General features: G+C 31.9%; 1 protein-coding gene across 2 annotated transcripts in view; it reads right to left on the bottom strand.

Moving 5' to 3' along the window:
* The window catches only part of LOC109605432 (GATA-binding factor C-like), a 49,204-nt gene extending 22,613 nt beyond the window's left edge, over positions 1-26,591 (bottom strand). The window contains exons 1-4 of one of the 2 annotated variants that reach the window (XM_020022008.2): positions 26,418-26,591; positions 23,183-23,577; positions 11,146-11,691; positions 6,555-6,700 (exon numbers count right to left, since the gene is read on the bottom strand). In XM_020022008.2, coding sequence (XP_019877567.2) covers positions 6,555-6,700; positions 11,146-11,691; positions 23,183-23,408 — 918 coding nt within the window. In that variant the 5' untranslated portion in view covers positions 23,409-23,577; positions 26,418-26,591. The remainder of the gene's footprint in view (positions 1-6,554; positions 6,701-11,145; positions 11,692-23,182; positions 23,578-26,417) is intronic. The other variant, XM_049967844.1, reaches the window with a different exon arrangement.
* Between the last annotated feature and the right edge of the window lie 997 nt (positions 26,592-27,588).

The raw sequence follows: 27,588 nt of genomic DNA, 5'->3' as shown, positions 1-27,588 counted from the left end.
ATGAGGTTTTTTTCGCTAGATTTTCGACCTGGTGTTACACCGTCGTAGCCCGATCGTTATCGTGGTATAAAAATAAGACGAAAAAAAATATTATTAAACGTTGCCCTGTCTTGAATTTGTTGCTTTTGTTTCCTGAGAGTGAGTCACATTCAAATTAATGTTTTATTGTTCCCCGGGCAATTAAAATATTATTTCGATATAGTTTCGTGTCCCAATTCTTGACTTTTAACGAAATATTTTTATAAATAACCCATTATGCCGAGTGGGCAAGGTTAAGTTATTTATTACGTACGATGTGAAAGCGAAAATATTACTTATTATAATTTCGTTTCATCACAATTAGACGTATAATTAGACAATTGCCGTTAATTTCCAGTTCGCAGTTTCATAAATTAGATAAAGTCATCGCGGCCATTGTGTACTTAAAACGTTCAATCTCTGCCGTTTAATCTGGCGCATTTCGCCACGCCGCGAAAAAAAAAACAGAACGGAACGGGACTCGTTGCATTTTTACCCTTTTGAAACGTGGAGGGTCGCGTCGACAATTAATCAGCCGCGTCAGAATAAGTTATTTGGTCGCGTTTTCCTTTCTTCGGAGTGAGCGGCGGCCGCCCGCCCCCCGCCATATTGGCCGTTCCCTGAAAAGTCGATACCGACAGCGTTGCTAGGGATGCTAGGGGGGCTTAAGGACCTGCCCCCGGTTTGTTACGCGCATGTTCACGCATTCAACGACGAGAACGAATGCGAAATGGGGAAACGCACCCCGTGTGTGTGTGTGTCTGTTTGTGTAACCCTTTTGTTTTTTTACTGAAAAGACGCGATGAATGGGCTAGTATGACCTGAAGGGGCGAGTGCAAACACCTATATATACAAAATTAATTCGGGCTGATGCGGGAATGGAAATGGAAATTGTTATGACACGAGGCGGCGCCGTTAAAATCTTTATTATCGTGTTCGGGGAACGGACAAGTAAATCCATAAATTTCAATAAAATCGTCACCGTTTTTTGTATGTAAATTTATGAGCGTCCATAATTTATTTTCAATGTTTTGAATGGAGTGGCCAACGAGAATAATGCTCGGTTGGGTGTACGGACCACCGTATGTGACAATTTATTATAATTTTATAAAGCTACCACAACGGTATAAACACGGCTACTTATGAAGTTATTAATGTTTGATATGATTATTTTCCTTTGTTTGACTACCAAACAACCAACGACACGGCGCAGCTTGTACGTTCGTTCCTTTTTTTACTATTATTATAAAATGAAAATTCATATAATATGCAAATTAGCTTTGTTTAAAACTGCCATAAATTATTGCTTTGTTAACCCTTTATTGTGCTTTTACTGACCATTCAATATTAATGGGGATTTATTATCAGATTTTACAAAAAGCAATCAATATTTGTATGCGGACTGAAGTTCATAACATTAACTTTTCCATTTTAATAACACTCACTTGCTGCACAATCATTTAATTACATTTTATATATCTGCTTTTGTTTAGTTACTTTGTCTTCTTTTATCGATTAACAATGTTTAATTAAACAAACCAGTTTTAAGATATTTTTAAAGTGCATATGCGTAATGACATATTTGTTTTTAATACCCAATTTGATTTCAACTTCACTTAGCTTATATTCCAGCACATGTTTTATAATTTTGCAAGTGATCATTATTGTATTAAGTGAAAATTTTTACTTTTTTGGTTAATAGGTTATTAATATTCAATTTATAAACATTTTCATGTAAAAATCATGTTTGTATCTTTAACCCTTCAAAAGTTACACAGCTTTACTTTTTTAATTGTTAACGACTGTAGCGCTCTTTCTAAAGTATAAAATTAAATTATTTTTACGTCAAAATGTTTGTAAAAGAATATTCTAAAAGTTTTATCCGAAACATTTTTAGATAACTTTAACAACGTACGAATTGTAACAAAAAACAGTTAGAAAAGTGATCACCCATCTAATTTTTGACGTAAAACCAGATCAATTTCCTAAACAAGTAGAAAAACAGTACAAAACTTAATGACCGGTAAGCTTATAAACACAAAACACTTTCCGCACAATCATTTAATTGCATTTTATATATCTGCTTTTGTTTAGTTACTTTATCTTCCTTTATTGATTACCAATGTTTAATTAAATATAAACCAGTTTTAAGATATACATATACGTAATGATATTTTTTAATACCCAATTTGCTTTTAACTTCATACATCTCAGCACAAGTTTGTAATTTTGCAAGTGATCATTATTGTTAAAAATGAAAATTTATACTTTTTTGGTCCAGCAAGTTATTAACATGTAATTTATAAACATTTTGATGTAAAAATGATGTTTGTATCTTTAATGCTTTAAAAAATATACAGCTTTATTTTTTAACTTATCAACGACTGTAGTACCTTTACTAAGGGATAAAAGTAAATTATTTTAACATCAATATATTCGTAAAATAATGCTCTAAAAATTTTATCCGAAACATTTTTAGATAACTTTAACAACGTACGAATTGTAACGAAAAACAGTCAGATAAGTGATCACCGATCTAATTTTTGACGTCAAACCAGATCAATTTCCAAAACAAGCAGAAAAACAGTCCAAAACTCAAAGTTATATAAACTTATAAACACAAAATACTTGCTCTTCACAGTCATTTAATTACATTTTACGTTTCGTTTCTTTGTCTTCCTTTTATCGATTACCAATACCTAATTAATTACAAACCAGTTTTAAGACATTTTTAATATGCATATGCGTAATGTAATTATGTAAATTTTGACAAATTTTAATTAACACATTCCTATCTATGTACGTTATAAAACTGATTGAATGGAGAAAAAATTAACTCTTAACACCCCGATTACTTAGTAAAACATTCTCATACATAAAAGATTTCCATTAAAGCACACAAAACAGTTATTTTTAACGAAAACTGGTACCAGAACCAGTTATCCATTCTTACCACTAATCAAAGTCAATCTTAAAACAAACTTGTCGAACAGTGTTCAATAAAAAAAATCGGCATCTGTTGTGGCCGGATTTTCTACGGCTCATTGTGCGATAAAACACAATTGCAGTTTTGCAATCGATATTCGATGTGTAACAATAGCTGGTAATTTTTTGAAAGTTTGGGAGTGTCATTACTCGGATCTAAGGTCGAAATTTAGCTGTCTAATTACATAAAAATGACCAGAGGATAATTGCTACCAAGTAAATATTTGAACTGGGTGTTTTTTTGTTAGGTTAGATTAGGTTGGTAATGGAAATAAAGTTGTGAATGGAGGTGCCGATGGTTGGAGTGTTTTCAATTAGTTTGTACGGTAGTGTGTGTAAAAATTGATTTTCAGAAAGTCCATAACTCTCGGACGTCGGCAATTTATTCTGGGCGATAAATTGTTAAACGCGCATGGCGCAGTTGATGTGTACGAAATTGTTCTGGGAATAAGCAATTTGAAGTCCGAGTTGCAGAAAACATTAATTCTGTGTCACTAACTCGGCCCGAACAAATGAGATTAGTATGCGGCCGTAATCGTGCAGAACTCATTAGCTTATGAAGGGGTCCCATTCAGAAAAGTGAAACCAGTCCCGGTGCACACCACTGTGTGGCTGCCGAGTTAATTTTAAAAACGTATTTTGAGTAAGTAGATGTCACAGATAACGACATGCTACTTGGCATGAACTTACTTCGGCATTGTAACGAAAATATGGACGATAACGATCGGCCAGATCTAGATAACTGGCACAATGCTTTAAAGAAATGTGCCCCATAGAAAAATGACACAAAGACGCACACACGGAACACAATTCAATTTACATTAATGGAAACGCTCGGATTAATAAATTACGACGTTTCAGTCGCGTTAATTGGATGTCCCGCATTTAAATAATTCAATTACTCACAAATACACCGCGTCGCCGTTCAACAATTTATTAAAATTAATTTCAAAACCGCATGACCTTTCTACATTTCTGACCGCGTCACTCACACAAAACAAATAAAAAAAGAAACCATCATCATAAACCTGATTCAATTTTTATTGCACCGCAACGAAATTCATTCCTTGTTTAGACCCATCAAAAGCCATCAGAAGCCATTAATCGTCAAGATACGCGAACCAATTCGTATAATATCGACGCAATAAAACGTGTCTTCTATTCCAAATGCACTTTGCCCATAGTGTAACACTACACCACCACGCTACTAGATTATTCCGTCTAATAGGTATTCCGCCTACCGACCTGCACGGAATACCAAGGGAACGCGAGCTCCCATATTTATCATCTCGACGATTTTATGCCCGCACGTTTTAATTCTGACCTGATACCATTACTCAAACTATCTGACGAATTATGTTTTGCCAGCGTTCCTTCTCATTTTTGTGGTAATTTTCAAGGTGAGGGTTTCCAACATGTTCAGTAGTTACAAGACAAGATAAAAGAAGACAAGAATAAGTAGCCTTCTTTTCAAAATATCAGACAAATGGTCTTGTGGATAATGAATGAGTCAAAATCAGTACCATTAAAGGCTAATTCTTCATCCTTGATAATTTACAAGTACCAAAAATCCACTCCTAACTTATTACATACATTATGACTGCTTATTTTATTTTTGTTCTAATATCTGTCTAATTCTAATATTTGATTTTTGTGAAAAATTGATACTTCAATGTTGTAAAGAATGTTCAAGACAGGAGTTTCGAACCTATCTAGTAGTTACAAGAGAAGAAGTCAATGAATAGTTTCCAAATCCTTTCTTTGTTTTATTTTCAAGAATTTTCAAAATATCAGATAAACGATTTTACTGATAATAAATGAAACAAAATCAGTACCATCAAAGGCTAATTTCTCATTCTTGATTATTTTCAAGAACCAAAAATTCACTGTTAACAAATGATCAGAAGAATTATAGTTTACTAATATTGGTTACCATCTTTACGAAAAATTTGTTCTTTGACTTCAAAATTGTAAAGAATTTCCAAGTTAAGAGTTTCCAACCTATCTAGTACTTACAAGAGAAATGAACAATTAATAGTTTCCAAACCTTTTCTTTGTTTTATTTTCAAGAATATTCAAAATATCAGACAAATGATTTTACAGACAATGAAAGAGACAAAATCAGTACCATTAAAGGCTAATTCCTCATTCTTGATAATTTACAAGTACCAAAAATCCACTCCTAACTTATTAAATACATTATGACAGCTTGTTTTATTCTTGATCTGATACCATTACTCAAATCATCAGAAGAATTTTGTTTTATTAATATTAGATACCATTTTTGTGGTACTTCTTAGAGAAAAATTAAATCTTTAACTTCAAAGTTATAAAAGATTTTTAAGGTAAGAATATCCAACCTGTCTAGTAGTTACAAAAGAAGAGGTCAATTAATAGTTTCCAAACCTTTTATTCATTTTCAAGAATTTTCAAAATACCAGACAAACGATTCTACAGACAATAAATGAGTCAAAATCAGTAAGATTAAAGGCTAATTCCTCATATTTGATAGTTTTCAAGTATCAAAAACTCATTTTTAATTGATTATATACATATTTTACTTATGGTCTGATACCACTACTCAAATCATCAGTATTATCATGTTTTACTTACTAACTAATGCTTGTCATTTTTGTGGTACCTCTTGGTAGTACAAAATTTCTTCTTTAACTTTAAAGTTATAAAGAATCTTTAAGATGAAGGGGAAAAGAGGTTCTTAATTTTTATTAAGGGAACAAAAAATAGTTACAAAACTTTAAGATAATTCTTCCTTACTAAATAACAAATTATTAATAAATTTCAAGTACTATTTAGTATCATTATGACTTAAATCCGATTTGGTATCATCATTCAAAACATCAGAACCAATGTCATTCTGAAGAAAACGACTGAAAACTAAAGAAAGAAAGGTTTTCAAACTGTCTAGTCTTAATATTTGGTTTAAATATACAAAAAGGTTACAATGTCTTGTCTAATGTCTCTTAAACCACTTACGGATTTACAAGATAAAAGAAGAAGACAAAGAACAGTTTCCAAACCTTCCCAATGTTTTCTCCTCAAGCATTATCAATATGACAGACAAACGATTTTTGAGATAATAAACTAGACAGAATTCAGTAGCTTTGTAGGCTAATCCCCCATAAACAGCGGATTATCCTCGACAAATTTCAAGTACCCGAAAAATTCAGTTCCAACCGATCATCTCGATCGACCCGATAATTTCGAAACGCCGTCCAAAGTAAGCCGTTATTTGTTTATAACATCACCCCCGAATCAATCTTACCTATCGATCGGTACCGCCGAAAATAAAAAAAAAGCGACAGACCGCGGCGCCGCCCACCCAGATGAATAATTCGTGCGTTCCAACCCCGTGCACGTAATAATTCAGGGGACAGGTGTCGCGTATTATGTAAATAGGGCACGAAACGCCGTCTTATTATCGGGTTAAATATTTAAAACTTAAGTAGCACCTTTCAAGTGGCGCGTTATTGATGGCGTGGCCGCGAGCACAAGATTCGCCACCAGATCAAAATTGGATGAATGTGACTTACCAGTCTTCTTTTAGGTTTGATTAGGGGTCGGTTCTGGCCGTTCATCTTGTAGTAAAGTCCGCAGGCGTTGCACAAGTAGTGTCCGGTTCCGTCGCGCCTCCATAACGGGGTGCTGGTCGCGCCGCAGTTGACGCACTCTCTACCCTCTGGGGATGAACAAGGAACATATGTTAGAACGGTAACGTGTAATTTGCGACAATCAAAAGTCTTCCCCCGGCCCCAATACGATAATCATGCAGTGATTAACATGCTGTGAAATGAATTTGTCACGGACGTGACGGTTTGTTTGGCTTTTATTTTTGATTGATTGTTTTTCCAAGGTTTTTGAGAAGTCGGGTCGAGTGGATTTTGTTTGGGTTCACTATCGGTTAAATTTAGATTCGATCAAAGATCAATAGCTGATTGACGTGACGGTGATTACACCAATATTATTGATGTCACTATCTTAAGTGGCTGGTGATGAGAAGGAGAATGAATTGTTTTCCACTGACTACAAAATAATTACTCTTAACCTCGGTATAAAAGTCCACCTTTAAAGAAGATGAAAATTGATACTCTCGGTTCAAGAAACAAGCCATTAAATAACTGTACAAAAATCCGAGACACCGACATAAAAATTTGTTGTTGAACATTTGGCATGAGACCAAAACACTGGAACTCCTGTCAAAAATGCCAAGAATGTCCAGAATCGCATTTCTCCCATTCGAATTGAGTGTGTGGTCTGAGAATAATTCGTATTAACACTAATTGCGTTGTCCATTTACATTTGCTTAATTGCGGTGAAAAATTTTAATGGCCGACTTGTGGACAAGGTCGTAGGTGAAATTGTTCTTAGACCAAACAGGTTGTCTACATGTCATCTAGAAGAAAGCAGCATGCATTTTAATATCTTATTATTTTTAGTGTTTTTTTAAGAGAAAGAACATGCAATACATTCACCAGGGTACTCCGTATCACCGCGGTATTCTCTCTTAAAAAAAAATACATTTTAAGGGAAAAATTCTATCGGGGCTGTCACCCAAGTCACTGAAGTGTAGTAACCACTTAAGCAAACAATTTCGCAGATTATCGCTGCCTTTGTGCTACTTTCCAGGTGCCCAGCTCCATGGGCTAATCTTGGACAGGAATATCCGCAACATTGTGACAATAATCGGCTTAGCGTACCGATTTTTTGTGTGACCGAAAATTGCATATTACCCCCGACCCCGCAGTAAAGTGCTCGACACAAAAATCCTTGACACACGGATGTTTGTCCAAACTATTTCGGAATCGATTCAATTGGACCGCAAGCCCCCCGAAATGTGTAAAGTTTAATTTAATTCCAGTATTGCGGTTTAAATATGCTTATGAAATAGAGCAATGTCCCGTGAAATTGATCGGCTCCGCCGTATTGAACACCAAAAACTAACTGAAACTAGGGGTGAACCGAATCGATACTCGCCCTCGTTGTGTCGTTTTAGCCCGGCCTATGAATAAAATTACTGGAATTTGCGCGGACTAATTGAATTATGGACGTAATGAGGTGTTTAAGAAGAGCTGAATTATTTATAAATCGGCGTTAGGAAGTGTGCAAGACAATGTGTGTGTGCACAATCGATAAAATCCCCATTGCAGGAGTGTGTGTGTGATGAAAATAAGTCGCGCACGGCACTTCAATTAGGCATAAAAAGGCTCGACAATATCAAAGTATGCTGGTAGAGAGAAAGAAAACAATGGACGCGAAGCTATGACATCGCTAATTAGCATCGTGGCACCCCCCGATAGAAATTTCCCACGCATTTGTTTCGCCCGAAGGTCAACGATGAAAACAAAAGGTGGTATTTCATCCTCATTACGTAGTCACTTTTGGTTTCGTTGCAATTTTTAATTGGCTTGCTTCACGCATAGCAATAATAAAATGGCGGATACTGTGCAATTCCAAGTTAATTGTTCGGTTCGAGATAAACGTAAACGGATGTTGCAGACACGCGGGAGAGAAGACGGGGAGGTTACGACATTTTTTTTTTCCTATTCGTTCATTGCTTTGTCGTTTTGTAGTTTTTTTTTATTGCGGTGCAACACGCAGGATCTGTGAAACGAAAGGGTGTCACAAAAACACACACCAAAGTACGCGTGTAAAAGCCCAAAAAATTCAGTTTGCTCACCGGGATTTTAAACTAACATAAAGACAACTTAAAATAACCCAGCAAATTATATTAGTATGATTGATGTAAAATAAAAAATGACTGTTGCGTTGCATATTTTAAAAATAAATTAGACAACTCTATTAAAATTTTAATATTCAGCTTTAATCACTAAGCAACGTGATAAAAAGATGTAAATGTAGAAAATAAAGCTAATTTCTTCGATTCAATGAAAAGTTGTGAAAAAGACTTTGTTTTAGAAAATTATTTATGGATTTTCTAACTCTATAAAGAAGTCTTAATATTTTAGAATATTAAACTTGTTGTTTAGTGAATAAATTTGATTTCTTTGACCTAACATAAATACATAAGTAAGTCTTGAAATTTTAGAATATAAAACTTGTTTAGTAAGAAAAGCTTATTTTTTCTATGTAACATTATTCATAAAGAAGACTGAATATATTAGAATATTTAACTTTTTTTTTTCAGAAAATGATGCTAATTTCTTCAATTTAATAAAATTTTGTGAGCCCATAAAAAGTATTCCAATTCTAGAATAAAAAACTTGTTATTTAGTGAATAAAGCTGATTTTATCTACCTAAAAAGATTTTATAAATTCATAAGGAAATCTTAAAATTTTAAATTAAAAAAGTAGTAAGTAAAGCTTATTTTTTATATTTAACAAGATAAGTATATAAGAATATGTAAGAACATAAACTTGTTATTTAGTAAATAAAGTTGATTTCTTCGATTTAATAAAATTTTAATATATAAATATAAAACTTATTTAGTGAATGAAGCAGATTTCATCGATTTTGTAAGCACATAATCTTGAAATTTTAGAATATTAAACTTACTTAGTAAATAATTAGATTAGATTAAATTTTGTAAGTTTATAAAGAAACTTAAAAATATTTTAATAATCCAATTGAAATTTTGGAATAAAAAGCTTGTTTTTTACTAAATAAAGCCTATTTCTTCTATTTATCAAGATTTTGTAAGTTTATAAATAATATTATATAATATTAGAATATTAAACTTGTTGTTCGGTGATTAAAGCTGATTTATCTGATTTAATAAAACTACAAGTCCAAAAAATGTCTTCAAATATATAAATATAAAGCTTGTTTAGTGAAAAAAGCAGATTTTATCGACCTAACAAGATTTTGTAAGCCCATAAGGTAGGCTTATTTTAAAATAATAAACTTGTCGTTTAGTAAATAAAACTGGTTTCATCTTCAAAACTTACTTCAAATTCTTCTTGTATCAATATTGTTTAATAAGTAAAGCTTATTTCTTCCAAACTAATAGATTTTGTACGTCCATAAGGAAGTCCTAATATTTTAAAGTATTTGTTTAGTAAATAAAACTAATAAAGTATTGTAAGTCCATAAAAGTTTTAGAATAGAGTTTATTATTTAGAGAATAAAGCTGCTTTCTTCTATCTAACAAGATTTTATAAGCACACAAATCTTGATATTTAGTGAATACTGATTACTTAGTAATATGGACATTTTGTAAGTTCAATTCAATTTGGAATATAACTTTTGATTTAGTAAATACTGATATTTTTTATTATGAAGATTTTATATGTTCTAGTCCAAGAAAGTTTTTGAATTTTAGAATATGAAACTTGTTAGTGATACTGATAATTAAATATAATAATAGAGTTACATAAAAATTAGCATTTCTTAGATAGTGGTACTAAAAAAAGGTGTTTGTAATCACGTACTAATATAATTTACTCCCATAAATTAGGTTTTACCTAGTAAAAATTAGTAATTATCTGTAACTTCCAAGAAAATTACCATAACAATTTTATTGTTCTGTTTACGGTTAGTCCCATAAATTAATAATTTTTCACTAGATAATTAACAAACCAAAAATTAATGTTAAACTAAAAAGCATTAACAACAAAGGAAACAACTAAAAATAATAATATAAAATCGTAGTGTGTGCTTTTAGCTGTTGACGGCAATTATTTCATTAACTCGAATGCAACAAAGTGTAAAATGTGTAACAGAATTATGTATAACAATAGCAAATGTTACAAAATTCGCCTGAATAAACTAACGTAACGTGTAATTTGTAAGTGAATAATTTTAATTGGTGTGCTAATTCCACCTTTGGATTTGAATTTTGCCCATAGGCAATTTATAATTTCCGCCTAGATTATATTGTTTTTTCTGTATTGTGAACTTTATATTTTTGTACCAGTGTTATTAGTACTTACTGAAGCTTGAATACTGAAGGACTTTTAATTAATTAATTTAAGGTTGATGTGATGAAATGTGTGAAGAAGAAGTTCAGCAAGTCCCAATAACACTGTTGATTCAGTTAAGTTAAGTGGAAGTAAAAGAAGGAACAGAATAAAGAAGTGAAGGAAGTGGTTTGTTGCATAAGAGTTAGTGTTAGTATGTATCCCACCACCTTTGGGCGTCGTTGAAAAAACGTGTTGGTCGCTTACCGGCACTGGTTCTCGATTTGATTTTAGGTTTGTTGGGCGACTGGGCGCCCTGACCGGCCGCATGCTGTTTATTCTGGGGCGAGTAGGCCGCCCCGTGAATACCGTAGCCATACGAAGACCCGTACGACCCGTCAAAGTTACCATTAAACATGCTTGACGTTCCGTTCTCATAGTCACTACCTTCGCGCTGCTTGTTGCTGCCGCCGGCGCCCGCGTTCGGCTTCACGTCCAGCGCACAGCTCTGCGGGTTCTCGTGCATGAAGGCGCCCATAGCCGCCGCCACCGCGCTCTGGTACTCGGCGCCCGCGCTCGGCGCCACCGAATCGGGCGTCGAGTCCTTGGGCGGCGTCGGCGGGAACGAGAAGATGTTGTGGGGCTGGGCGGGCGCCGAGCCGGGGCTCTGCGACTTGTCGGGGTCGCCGCCGCCGCCGGCGAACGGCACCCACGGACTGGAGTGGGCCAGCGGCTTCGCCCCGTCCGACAGCCACGGGTGGAGCGGCGCGTGGAAGTGCGGCCTGCACACCTGGCTCGACGACATCCTCGATGCTGCAACAAAAACGGTCCGTTAGTATCGAATTGTTTCGCAAAAAACGCTGCGGAGAAAAGAAAACAGTAAAAAGTATCGTTGATTTATGTTGTTCTCACGTCGGATTGTCCGGAGCCGGTGCTCAGGTACAATCCGGCCGCGTTATCGGTGCGGCGCGATCTCGTCAATTCCCTCATGATCACCCCGACATGTTCATTATGGTGCACGTTTTTCCATCCACCGAAACGTCCATTAGTCGGAAATCGCTTGGCCCGCATTCAAATCGTTGCGAAGGGTGAAACATCTGCACCGCATTCGCCGATCCGAATGTGGTAAAAACGGGGAAACAAAACGCGCATAGCCGGGTATGCAAGGGTGTCGCCTGGCCGGCGTACATTTCGGGGCGACCCACCCCGGTTTTAACCCCTCACCTGGCCGCCATCATGGAGGGTACGCCACAATGGCCGACTGTGCGACGCGCTATCTCGCGATTACATCGCACGATAAGCTAGAAGAGATTAGCGGGGATCCCGGTTTATAACGGATTTCCGCAGATGGGTCCCAATAATGCCCACATTGCCTTCGCTCTCGCTTCTGCTCTCTTGTGTCGCTGCTGCTACTGCTGCTGGTTCTACTCTACGTTGAGTGTGTGTGAAAGTATGGCCATTTTTAGGGGGGACCATTGTTTATAGGGAATTTGTTCTGGAAATTAATCTGCTGGCGTGGCTATTTAGGACTCACGCCGATACGATCTGACCGTAAATCGAACATTTATATTCATTAATAGCTTACAAAATTCCACGGTCATCACCAACACTATGTACGGACTGTTACTCCTATCTACCGGCAGCATGATTTGTTTAATCAGGATAATGGCCCAATAAAATCACCTCAACATGTTGTTAAAGCTAAAAAGACAAACTCGTAGCAATACTCTTTGTTGGCAGCTTTCACCCAAAACAAACAGCACGGTACATCAAATAAAACATCAATTCCGTGTCAAATAACAGTCAGTTTCAGGCGACAAAACAACCAAAGGAACACAGAGGAAAAAACGAGGTATCGCGATTAAATCTAGCGGTGGCGCGACGACAAGTCTGTGAAAACCACCCGACTAGAAACAAAAACCCACCCCGATAGTTGCATGTGTAATAAAGAGTCGTGGTGAACGAATTTAATAACGCGGACAACTTCATTCCGGATCGTTATCGAACATCGCATGCCGATTTCGAGAAACTGCACTTTATAACGGCGGGGACACGTTAGAAAATTGAAACAAGGGTTTATTGAGGCATGTGAATGTAACCAGAAGTTCTGAAAGGTGATTTTGTAGCTAATCCGACAGGCTTGTTCCACTTCAAATCTTAGCCAGCAGGAAGACCTGTTAAGAACAAATTATGGAAGATGATCATGAAGACCAACTATTTGTTTCTGAAGGACTGAAGCGTGGGCAATCTTAAGATATTAAGGTCTGAAGTTATAGGAAACAGCTAGTAGTAGTAGTAGTAGTGAACAAGCTGAGATTTCTATAACTTTAGAAGATGAACAACAAGACCAACTATTTAACTCTGAAGGCTTCAAAAGCTTCTGATGAAGAGATGAGCACGTTGACATGGAAGAAATAAGTTAATTTAAGGGAAAGATCTGACCTAATTAAAAGAAAACATTAATGAAGGAGGCCCATTTAATTTTTACTTTTCTTGAAGTACAACAAACAGCTAGTGAACAAGCTTCAATATTGAGGTGTAAAGTGATGGATGATGATCAAGGAGGGCCACTATTTACCTCTGAAGACCACAAAAGCTTCTGATGAAGTTGTGGGCAACATGTGAAGGAAGGAATAAATTATTAAACACTAACAAGCAATTAAAAAAAGAGAAGAAGCATATTAAATATTAAGTATTTTGAACTACCACAAACTTGAGCTGGAGATGTTAAAGTTTAAAGTTATAAAAGATTATCAGGGAGATCAACTATATAACTTTGAAGGCCTCAAAAGGTTCAGGTGAAGATATGGGCACGTTGAAATCAATGAAATGAGCAAAAAAGAGAAAACATTAATGAAGGAGACCCATTTAATTTAAGTTTTTTCGAAATGCCACAACCAGGTGGTGAACAAGCTTGAGATGTTAAGGTGTAAAGTTATGGAAGATGATCAAGGAGACCAGCTATTTAACTCTGAAGACCTCAAAAGCTTCCGCCGAAGATGCTAGGACGTTGTGATGGAAGAAATGAATGGATTTAAGGCAAATTATTGTTAAAAACAGATGGGTAATTTGTCTGACTAAAGTAAATTCTCACGGATAACTCACAAAATGTCTTCGGCCATGTTCTAATAATAACCGTCAATTATAGCGTCGATTATTCCAGTTGGGTACTGCTGGTGGAGTCCACAAAAGCTGTACTTATATTCAAATTAAATTACTGTTATCCTGTACTGCCGTCGGCTGAAAAACCTCAACATGGACAATATGCAAATCGGCCGTTTCGGATTGTAGGAAAAAAATAATACATAAATATCCGTTTAATCGCATTGAATTAACGCACAAGCTAAATCAATTTGCATGATATATTGGCTGTTTAATTTGTACGACGGTAAATTACGTTAATATTAATGGTTTTAAGTCTAATATGGTGCACACCAGCCATTAAGGATAACAACAAATTAACCAAATATGGACACAAACGTTCCCACTGCGGTCCCATTGTGTTTCTATTTCTTTTTAAGGAAGATATCATCAATTTGGACAGTTAGACCATTTCCGAAATATTCAACAAATGCAATTGTTACTGGCGGAACATGAGAAATCCAAAAAACAATGGAGACAAAGATAATTAGAGGTTATTTGGGGGGAGTATCCGATGCAATAATTGAAGGAGCCGAGCGTGTACACGTTTTGTTCTCCCCGCTTAGCTATAAGCCAAAAAGGTACACACACAGGCGAATAATGGCTGCATTATACAGTATCGATTTTATTTGTATTGATCGCGGCCGGGAAAAATAAACGAAACGGAAAGTAATGGATTTCTAATGTGCTCACGGGGTAAAAAATAGACGCGATGAATAATTAAATTTATACAAGTGGATGGCATTAATAAATAATAATAAAAAAATGAAACGAAACGAACAAAAAAATTATATGGTTTGGATGTTTTGAAATTTGTTCGGGCCAATTTCACATCGGCTGGGATATTTCGTTTGGTAATCGCATATTTTGTTTTCATTTATTTCGAAACACAAGGTTTCCATCAGATGAGATCTAATCGGCGTTTCCTTCCTGTCCGCACTCACGTTTAACCAATTGAAAAATCTATTATTATATACACATATTATTGGCAATACGGAACGGTCATATCTAGGCCGCATTAACCATTCGTTTTTAATAGGTTCTGTTGCCGCATAATGTGCTTTTTAATTATACAAAATGGTCGCGTTTTTAGCCGGACACAGTCGTACCCCGGCGGACAAGTAAAAACCCCATTAACTTAATTGCCTTAATGATCGAATTTTAGGCGCACAACTGATTGAAACGTTATTAGCTATTATTTATTTGCTGCGCCACAAATGAAATTCTGGTAATAACACCAGTTTTTTCTAAAAAAAAATGGGTCAATTTAAGTAAGGTTTACTTTCGGCGTTTCAATTGATGATGAAATAGAAGAATTGAAGAAATAAAGATAAAAATGAGGGCCAGTCGTAGAGAATTTAGACAATTTTTGTGCTAAATCTTTGTAATTACTTATTGAACTGTATTTAAAATAATTAAATAGTACCTCCTGAAGATTATTTTACCATAATTATGTGCATATAAATACTCTTCATTTGTAAGACATTGAAAAGTAGAGGATTTACAGTTTGAAACATCAAATTAGAAGTAAAATCATTGCCCAATAATTGTTTCTTGGTAGAGAGCTTGAAATTATAATGAGCACACTATATCATTGCTAAAGTACCTCCATTTCAAAAAGAAAACAATTTCTGACATTTTTCACTAAACTATATTAAATGGACATAATTAGTTTCAACTAAACACTCATTTCTAAGACATTGAAAAGTAAAAGATTTACTGTTTGAAACATCAAATTAAGTAAATGCTTAGAAAGTATCTCTTGAAAATTTTTGCCCAAACTATTGTATATACATTTCAAAAACAGTTTTTGGCGTTTATCACTAAACTATATTAAATAGACATAATTAGTTCTGAGTAAATTCTCTTCATTTATAAGAAATTGAAAAGTAGAGTAGAGTAGACAGTTTGAAACATCAAATTAGAAGCAAATACTATTCAATAAAGTACCTCCTTAAATTAATAGTTCAACAATTAATTTCTGAGAGGGTGTTTGAGCAAACTATACTTATATTAGGGAGTACCTCCATTTGAAATAGAAAACAGTTATTGGCATTTTTCACAAAACTGTATTAAGTGAATTTAATTGGACTAAATAAGACCCTCCAGGAAACAGTTATTGTAATTTTTCTCTATAAATATATTATGAGAGTATATCCATTGTAGAATCTAGAAGATATAAGACAAATTTGAAGAGGAAAACCAGATGTTTTCGGAACGAAGAAGAACAAATTCGAGAGATGGCTTAAAACATCGGTTATTCCAGCGGCTGATTAATGTTAAACAAGGCATCCACATGAAGGCAATTAACTCCATTATTCAATTCAAACGTCTGCCGAGAAATAAAACCGCAGTTTATTGTGAATCACAAGCTGCAATTTGGCCTGATGCGACGCACGATAAACAGATTTGATAATTCGACTTGATTTCATCCAATTTCTGGAATCTAGAACGCAATAGTTAATAACAGCGACGACACAACGGACACACGTAACCCGTTGGTGGAGTCGAAGACAAAAAGTGGTTGTTTTATGTGTGATGGGGTCCAGTGGCGGGTTTTGCGCGGACATTTTTATGATCGGGTCGGCCTGAGATATAGCGCTATCCGGTTACCGGGGTTTTATGCGCCGAAGACGAAACGGATCGTATTTCAAAACGACTTTTATATGTGTACAAGTGTCGCGGCCATCGCGGCATCCACAGCCTCACGGCACACGGGCCTCCTCCTCCTCCTCCACCGCCGCGATTGGCACACAATCCAACTAACTAGCTTTCGAACGGTGAAATTTCGGGGTTCCCCCCCGAAAATACTTCTTCCGTACGTAAATCGGCGGTAGAAAAAAGTCGACGAACAAATATCGTAATAAATCGTTCGGATTGTATGCCAGATTGAATATTATTCCCGCATTACGGTGGTAATTTATTTCAGTTTAAGACCTATAAATTCCCCGCATTCCAGTGGCAAACTTCCTAGAAAAGGCCATTAAGAGCCACGACTTAAATTTACTTTCTACCGAAATGATTAATCCTCACCGACGTTTAAAATGTTTAAAAGAAAAACAATTGAAAAGAGAAACACACCTCATCGTTCTCCGCTAAAAAATGTCTTGATAGAAAAAAATGTTCCAAATCGAAACTATACATTTAACTTTAGTACCAATTTAATTTGGCCCTCAAATATTTAAATAAATTCGTATTTTTATGATTATTTACAATTTATAAGCAGATACTTTTTTCCTCAATATAAAGATTTCTCATGTTTTTAAAAGTATTTTGTTATAAACAACGATAAAAATTTTAAAAACAATACTCTTTTCATTTATATTTATCATTTATGTATGACTTCGCAAGTTTTTTTACACTTATTGATTAGTACATTAGTTGTTTTTGAGTGTTTATTTTTTTTACGTTCAGATAATTCAATTTACTTCAATAGGATTTATTCCATAATTTCTATTTTTTATATTATATTGTAATTTTTTAATTACAATAATAATGTCTATAAAAAAATACACTTAATTTTTTCTTTCTAAAAGTGTTTTTGAAAGTATTTTATTATAGAAGTATTCCCCAGTAAAGATAATAATTTTAAACATAATACATTTTTCATTGATACCTTTTAATTTATGTAAGATTTTTCATGTTGTTTATAATTATTGGTCAATACATTAGTTGTTTTTGAATGTTTATTTCATGTAACTCAATAGGTTTTACTCTGTAATTACTATTTTTTATGTTATATAGTAATTGTTCAGCAATAATAATGTTAATAAAAAATACATTTGATTTTTCTTTCTAAAAATATCCCATAATATTTTTAAAAGTATTTTATTATAGATGTGTTCCCCAATAAAGATATTTATATTTAATAATAATAATATTAATATTTTAATATTAATACAGTTTTCATTTGTATCTTTTATTTTGTGTAAGATTTTTCATGTTTTTTATACTTATTGTTCAGTACATTAGTTGTTTTTGAGTGTTTATTTTTTTACCTTTATATAACTCAATTTACTTTAGAAGTATTTACTCTGTAATTACTATTTTTTATGTTATATTGTAATTGTTTAGCAATAAAAATGTTAATAAAAAATACACTTAGTTTTTCTTTCTAAAAATGTTCCATAATGTTTTAAAAGTATTTTATTATAGAAGCAAAGATAATAATTTTAAAATTAATACAGTTTCATTTGTAATTTTTAATTTGTGTAAGATTTTTCATGTTTTTTATACGTATTTTTCATTACATTAGTTGTTTTTGAGTGTTTATTTATTCTACGTTCATATAACTCAATTTACTTCAATAGATTTTATTCTGTAATTTCTATTTTGTATGTTATATTGTAATTGTTCAAGAATAATAATGTTAATAAAAAATACACTTGATTTTTCTCTCTCAAAATCTCCTATAATGTTTTTAAAAGTATTTTATTATAAAAGTATTTCCCAGTTAAGATAATATTTTTAAAATTAATACTGTGTTTACTTTTACTTCTTTATTTATGTGAGATTTTTCACGTTTTTTTATACTTATTGTTCAGTACATTAATAGTTTTTGAGTTTTTATTTTTTCCACGTTCAGATAACTCAATTTACTTCAGCAGGATGTTATATTGTCCAATAATAATTTAGCAATAATTTTAATAAAAATCACATATATTTGATTTTTCTCTCTATAAATCTCACATAATGTTTTTAAAAGTATTTTATTATAAAAGCATTACCCAGTTAAGATAATAATTTTAAAATTAATACTGTTTTCAATTGTACCTTTTTATTTATATATGATTTTTTATGTTTTTTACACATATTGTTTATTAATTAGTAGTTTTTGAGTGTTTATTTCCTCTACGTTATATTTTTTATATTATATTATAATTATTTAAGAACAATACTTTTAATAAAAAATACATTTCTAAGAAAATATCTTTTTTATTATCTCTATTTTCAAGTGTATTTATTTTATTACAAAAAAGAGAGTAAATAAATATTATAGGTTTTTATTTGTATATCTTATCTCGTGTTTTTGTGAGTATATTTTTATTTATTATTAATTTTTGAGGCTTTTTTCCTACGTACAGTTAATTTACAGTTTATTTCTAGAGTATTTACTAAGTAATTGCTACATTTATGTTACTAGTCTTAATTATTGTCCACAAAAATGTCTCGTAACGTTTATAAAATGATTTTATTACGAGAAAACGTCCTGCAACAAAATTTACATATGCAAATCGATTCAGTCAACGTCAACACTCTTCGAAACTAAACCATATTCCCGACTTTCCTCGTCGCATTTCTGCCGAATTCCTCTTCGTACGTTACAAAACCCATCGGGATTATCTCATCGGCCGGCATTATTGCAAAACACATGCAAAACGGTACGAGAAATCGTTTAATTCGCCGGTCATACACACAAACACACTTTTCTCGGAACGTTCCGTTTGTAGTGCCGCCGCCGCCCGCACGGTCCGACATGAATTTTAAATCGACGCACGTCAAAAATTTTCTACCGCGTCATTTCGGTCGTCGACGTCCGTCCCCCGTGTGAACCGATATTCCTCCGATGTGTCATTTCGCCGAGGACGGGACGGAAAACCGATCGAGGAATGTCGTTTGTTTTATTTTTTCCTTTGAGGTTTTGTTTTTTACGGGGTAACCGAAAACCGCATAAGGTCGGAGGTTTTATTACCCTTCGAGATTTTTATTTTTCTCTCGTCGTGTTATCATCGACGTTTGTCGGTTTTATCTGGTTTCGGTAGATAAGTAAACAATCGGCGGGGAGGTACGTAAAAATTGTGCAAATCATACGATCATAGCTGAGGCACGCAGTTTTCACGTGTCGGGTACCACTCGACGTGCGATTAAAAAATTTAGAAGTAGCCCGACGTGATTGAGCAGTTTTTCCCATAATGCTCACGAAATTAGCATATAACAACACAACAAATATTAAAATAACAATGCGCATAGATAATGCGGGGTTCGGATTTGATCCGGACATGTGTGTGTGTGTGTGTGGAGTTGGGACGGATCGAAATTACAGTGATCCGAGTGCGGAGTAACCGCCAATTACGGTGCGGGACCCTCGGACTTAATTTTATTATTAGTTTTTTTTTTGCCTTTCTTCATCTTACTCTCGTTCGTTCGATTAATCCGATAATGAAAGTTATTAGAAGTTAATGTACGGTACGGTCGTGTATTAGCGTTCGATTTATTAGTTGTTTGCGATGCGATGTGATTACTGAATCGACGGACGGTTCTTCCTGCGGCGGACGGGTTCCGACGGACAACGATCGTCGTTGCTATTGGATTTTGTCCACATTAGTTTTCTTTAACAATTTATTTAATACAGCTCTTAAATTATTAGTTTGTTCCATTAGTGTATATTTTTAATTCTCATAACAAATATTAAAATTATAGATATTTTAAAAAACTTTTATATCAAAAACAGTTTTTTATAATAAATTGTGTTAAATATAATAATAATAACTAATAAAAGTGATTGAAACTTTTTATTATATTCAAGAAATTACTTGATATATTTAATTCAATTTATTTATTTACAATTTTTGCAGGAAAATTCTTTTTTTTTAATTTTCTTTAATATATTTTTTTAATAATTTCTTTGTTATATATAGATTGATTTTTATATATATTTATTATTATCTATTTATTAGAATATACATTGAATTTATAGAAAATATAAAATTTTTCCTAAATATAATAAATTATATTAAATTATATTAATTATACTTTATTACTAAAAATTTGAAAATAAAGAATAATGAAATGAATAAAATCTGAAATTAAAAATTTTCAGCTTAATATAGAAATATTTATGTAAAAATTAAATATTTTATTTTTTTTATATATAATTAAATTTATTTATGTTTATATATTTTTAATAATTTATATGGTTTTAGATAAATTTACTTCACATACAATTTAAGGAAAGTTCTTTTTCAAATCTTCTTGTCAAATACAATTTTATTAAAAATTGTTATAGTACTGCTCCATTAAAATATTTTGAATCATATTATAAGTAAAAATAAAAGTATATATAATTTGTAATAGGTAATTATTAACTTGAACATCAACATTTTTTAAAAGTTTTTAAAAATATTTAAATAAATAAAAAAAACTGATTTTTAAGCTGTTAATTAAGATAATTATTTAAAATTAATTTTACAATTTTTTCTTGGAATTTACTTATACTTTGTATACATAATATATTCATAAGTTTTATTTATATTCTGCATTTAATTAGTGAAGTTTTTGTATTATTTACAATCAATAAATCAAGAAATATTGTATAAATTATAAGGTTTTTAATAAAATTATTTTTCTAAATTTAGAAAATGGATATAAACATATAAAGTTAATTAATATTAAGTACGATTTTAATTAAAAATTTGATCATATTAAATTGGGAAACAAAACAAAAACATTTTTTTTAATTTAGAAGTTAATTTTACTGAATTATTGAATATTACAAACAATAAGTTATAGAATATTGTTTAAATTATAATATAGAAGTCTATATTTAATATATTGTTAAAAATAGTTTTAATTTTTTTCCTAAAATTTAATATTTTTGTAATTTATAAATTTTAAGTGATTTTTTATATTAAAAGTATAATTTTAATCAAAAATTTGATCATAAACAAAACAAAAACATTTTTTTTATTAAGTTTAAGAGTTAATTTTAGAATTTTATTGAATTATTGAAAATTTACAATCAATAAGTTATAGAAAATTGTTTAAATTACAGTCCTTTTATACATTTTTTAGGTCTATATTTAATATATTGTTAAAATTAATTCTAATTTTTTCCTAAAATTGAATAAATTTTATAATTCATAAATTTTAAGTGATTTTTTATATTAAAAGTATAATTTTAATTAAAAATTTTATCATATTAAATTGGAAAAACAAAACAAAAAAACATTTTTTTATTAAATTTAGAGCCAATTTTAGAATTTTATTGAATTATATTTACACATTTTTTAAGTTTTAATAAGTATAGAACTAAATTTATAAAAAAGGAGGGAGAAAAAAGTCTATATTAAATTTATTATTAAAAATAATTTTATTTTTTATTATTTTCCTAAAAAATAAAAACACCACATTAATTTGAGAAAAAAAAACAAATATTTATTAAATTTAGATAAGATAAAAAAATTAATTTATTTAATGGAATCTAAGAAATTTATCTTACTTAAGGTATAAAGTACCTTAAATTAATTTGAACAATTTAAAATTTCCATTAAAAATTAATTAAAAACTATACTATTAATAAAAGTCAAACCATTTTTTATAAATTTTTTTTGGAATTGATCAATTTGCAAACTATTTGAATGAATATTCAATAAACCCGAAGCGAAATTTGTTCGATTGTTTTTTCAAGGTTTGGAACACAAAAAGACTTTATTTAAATTAAATTATTTGCGTAACTAATTAACTTAAACAAAAAAAGATCAGTTTAATGAATTCAGATTTCAATTGCTCAAACATTTTACAACACAAATCGAAGTGATAAGACGTGAGCAATTTTAATTAACAGCACATCAATTAATGTACATTAAATATCTTAATCTTGACTAGTTAAATTTATCTAGTGAATATTGTAATTTACTGTTTTATAATCATTTTAATCTCTATTTAAATATTGCACGGCTCGTTAATTTGTTTATTATTTCCGATAACACCATAAATCCACTTTACAATATTACAAATTAACTCAGTGAAAAAAATATTTTTGCCTAATAAAAAGCAATTCACTATCGATACTGTTTTATTTATATATTTACAATGATAAAACACCTAAGTTTTATCAGGCATGTGTATCTATATCTTAATTGGAATATTTGGTTACTTTGTCTACATTTACAAGTGTAAGTGAAATCTTGCAGTTTTAAAACTTGATGAGGATTAGGAGAAGCTTATTTTTAATGTACAAAGATTAGATGGTCTTCAGAGTTGCCCACTACAGTTAATATAAGGTCTTTTTATCTTTTGTGAGGCATATGGAGGTAAAGATTCGGGTTCAGAAGTGGAGGAGCTCTTGTTGAAGCCTTCCACAAGAAGTTCGAAGGCAAAAACACAGCACCAAAAGAAGCTGTAGCCTCCTACGGACAGCATTGAGTGATTAACTTGCACTTACCATGACTAGCGACACTTCCATAGGGCGAGTGCATGCTCTGGTGGTAGTATCTGGCCGGCTGGCTCCTCGACGGATCGAGGAACAGTCCCATGTGCTCGGCGACACTCGAATTCGTCTCGGCGGCGGCACTCTCGATCGCCCCCTGGCCCGGACTGGCCGACGTGCCCGTCCTCGGCGATTCGTACCAACGATTCACCCCGGTATCGTTCGTCATCTCCATAATCATGGACTGATTGGATTTAATTTTTCGGTCGTACGTTTATATCACCACACAAACACGCGATTTTACTTTAATTACTCGGACTAGCCGCTGGGGTTGGTTGGGGGTACAGTCCAGTCACAACGGGTTCATCTGGTTCGGGGTGGTGATGCGGGGTGGCACTAACGCACTATATCTGGAAACAAAGTGACGGTCAGAGTCGGAGTTTCGCCCGGTGCTTGGCTAACGTGATTGATTGATTGGTTTTTTTCTCGGGTCGAGAGAGAGAGACACGATAAGGCTGTCGATTGTCGACGGTCGAGTTATCTTATCTCGGGGGGTCTTACAAGAAAAAATAATTAAATTTTTGCGCACTGATAAAATTCGAGATTTGTGTCAATATTTGTTGTTATAAAAAATATACTTTGTCAATCGACAAGATTTATCGTCTACCAAAAATAAATTGTGAACATTTTTAAGATTTATCTCACAAGTAGCACTCGATTTTTATCTCGTTCATTTAATTGTCCCCAATTTTTATGCTACATCAACTAGATTAATATTATTATTATCACTGAAATGTTTCAATTTTTATATTTACAAAATATTATGCATTTGTATATTTTTGAATAATTAATTAATTAAAAAATTTATAAAAAAATTAAAAAAATTATTTTCTTCAACTAAATATATTTTATATGAATTATGGAATTTTTTGTTTATTTATTTCACTTCAATTTTAAATTCAAATCCCCCTCCCAAGATTTTTATTTTAAGTGTAATTTTATTTGACCACTATTTTTTTAATCAGATTTCAATTGTTGTATTTAATAATGTAATGTAATTTCATTAATTTTTTGTATATTTGTGAATAATTAATTTAAAAAAATATAATAATGGTGTATTAATTTTCATCTTTCTAGTTTGTGGTACTTTTAAAAAATTCTAAAAATTATTTTCTTGAACTATATATATTTTGTGCAATTAATGGTATTTTGTGTTTATTTTTTTAACTCAATTTCAATTGAAATCCCTCTTCCAGATTTTTATTTTAAGTATAATTTTTATTTGACCACTATTTTTTCACTAAGATTTATTTTTTAAAATAATTCACTGTTTTATAAAAGTAAATATATTTTTTTATAATTTTTAATATGGACTTTTTTAATAAATATTTGAGAATAATAATTGGTTTAATTTTAATTAATTTTAATAATAGCTTATTTAAATAATTTTTTCTAGTTTTAAAATATTTTCATTCATTCATTTAGGATGGTTTTAATAATATTAAATATTATTATGTTAGTAATAATATTATTATGTAAATAAATTCTAAAAAATATTTTCTTGAACTAAATATTTTTTTATGTGAAGCATTATATATACATTATAGATAAAATATTAAAATATTTTTAAAATAAATACTATAAAAATTATTAGAGAAAAATAATTTAATTAAAAAAAATAATAATCTATTTAAATTATATTTTTAGTTCAGAAGTATTTTTATTTATTTTCATAAAATGTTTGTTTTAATGAATATTATTGTGATACTTCTAAAATTTTTTAAAAACTATTTTCTTGGACTAAATTTTCTTGTTATATAAATTATTATATTAAAAATTTGTTTATTTTTGGAATAAGTACTTTAAAAAATAATTGAGAATAATATTTTATTTTTAAAAAATTCTAATAATAATCTGTTTAAATTACTTTTCTTAGTTTTACAATATTTTTATTTCTTTTAATAAAATATGGTTGTTTTAATAATAATAAATATTAGTGTGATAAAAAAATTCTTAATATAACATTTATCAAGTAAAACATTTTTCTAGTGTGGACAAATCTATATTTTGTTTTTTTGTTCTATTTTTCCCTTTTTATATGCTTCATCATCAAAAATTAGTATTATTAGATTTATTTTTTAAAATAATTAATTTATTAAAGGAATTCTTAACATTTTAAATTATTTAATGTCTTATTTAAAACAATTAAAAATTAAATTTTAATTTTTTTAACTATATTAAACATTTTTATGATATTTTAAGATACTTTAAAATTAATTTAATTTGCTTCAGCTCCACTTAATATTATTTGTAATTTACTTTTGTTATATCTTGGTAAAAAAATATCATAAAAAATATTATTAATGTATTAAACCTCAAAATATTTTTTTACTTAGAAAAATGTACAACTTAAGTGTGTAAACTATCTTAACTAGTTTTGTTAAGCTCCAAAATATCATTCAAACACTTTTAAATACAAATTACTGGTTATAAAATTTAATCTCTTAATTTGAATTTATTTATAGTATACTCAATGTAATTTATAATCATTTTTCATCAAACAATCAAAGATTATTAATATTAATTCATGAAACCCAAATAAAACAAAAACAAAAAAAACTTTGATCAAGATATTTTGAATTTCAAGTATGTTTTAAAATTTAAATCTAAATCTCTAGAAGATACTGAACAAACACTACTCACCAAATCTAACACTCATCTGATCAGAATCAATAATAATGATTTGTATATACATTTTTAAAATCTACAATTGTATCTGTTATCTGTCTATCTCAATAATTTTTAATTGCTTTATCTTCTTTTTACGTCTGTTACGATTGTTTTAGTTTTTTAGTCGTTTGTACGCCAGTTTATCACTGTTATTAAATTTCTAATTGGTTAATGCGGGGTTTACAGGCGCAAACTTGCAATTTCAATTACTTGAAGGTATGAAAACATGTAAAATCATTAATTGGACCAATAATAAATTAGAAAAAGCGTCAGAGCTCCCAACAGTGGATGAGACGCGAAACCTGCCACTTCGATTTGCATCCGAATCCGAAGTGGCAATTAATAATTTATAAATAATCGTCAAGTTCGTTCCTGACATTACATAATGGCCTCATGATTATTCATGACATCTTTTATATTCTCATCAGAAACGCGCTAAATTCAAATCGCAACGTACGTAACAGTCTCTCTCGTTTACCAATTTTTTTTTACTTTAATAAAACACTCGAGCAGTACTTACAGTGCCCAAAACAAAAATCCCATGCGTGTATCGGAACGTAAAACGGGCGCGCACACACTCACACGCAAAAACAACCTCACGGTCCCTTGTCGAAAATGAAAAATCAAAAAAAAACTGTCATGCGTATGTAAAAAAACACAACACTGCCAGTGGAAACAACGCTGTCATTACATACGGCCCAACGTAACGTACACGTTCAATAACACGACCGCACTGAAGTGTTGCTATAGCGGTGTTCGGTTGTTCCCCTGGCAACCGGCGCTCGGCCTCGGTTCGTGCCGTTCCGGCGTCACCATGCGCCGCATTGGCCGCGGACGGCGCGGCGGGCGTGGCCGCGCGTTGCCAGGGGGCGGCGAAGACGTTTCAATTTTCGGCGTTCCGCGATTTAGTCGTACGCGTACGTGTCGCGTCAAGTTTTTGGGCCGAAATCGACGGACGTTTCCACCGTTTTTTTCGGTCCGTTTCGACGGTCCACGCCGACGTTTCCGGCCGGTTGCGGATTTTTTCCCGATTTTTTAATGTCACGACGTCGCGCTGGGCCGTCGACGGTTTTACGCGGCCGCGTTCGGTACTAATTTGGGCCTCGGCCGATTGATTTCGGCGAGATGCGGTTTCGTTAATTTTTCGGGCCGGCTCGCGGAGGGTAAATCAGATAGTCGCGGAGGTGGGAGATTATCCAATCCGATAAGGCGTCTAACAAAACACTACTATTTGACAAAATGGCGACCACAAATCAAGAAGCCCCGCCTATTTAACGATTGTCTGGCCCCTTTCATGTTACATGTTTGGTATTGGTTCTCTTTTTAATTCTTTATTCTTTTTAGTTCGGCTTTTAAGCTGATCTGTCTTGTAGTCCTTTTGTTTTGTACCACTCGGATGTAAAATATTGAAAGTTGCCGTACTAATATTTCAGCTCGGGCTAATTTATTTCGTTCAACGGTGTTGCGGGAATTAAGATATTTTCTAATAGATTGCCATCTCCATCACCATTATTTATACATCGAGATAACTAATGCATTCAATAAAAATTGACAAATATTTATTAATAATGCTCCTTTTTATACAATTTATTATTAGAAATATCATTTATATAATTCAAAGATTATAAATTAAAATTAAATATTTATGATTACATATTTAAATATTTATTATATTTATTTTTTGTGTTATA

This window comes from Aethina tumida, chromosome 5 (genome assembly GCF_024364675.1).
Source record: "Aethina tumida isolate Nest 87 chromosome 5, icAetTumi1.1, whole genome shotgun sequence".
NCBI classification, from domain to species: Eukaryota; Metazoa; Arthropoda; class Insecta; order Coleoptera; family Nitidulidae; genus Aethina; species Aethina tumida.
The sequence above is the reverse complement of the archived record's forward strand: the minus strand, read 5'-3'. Positions and strand labels throughout refer to the sequence as shown.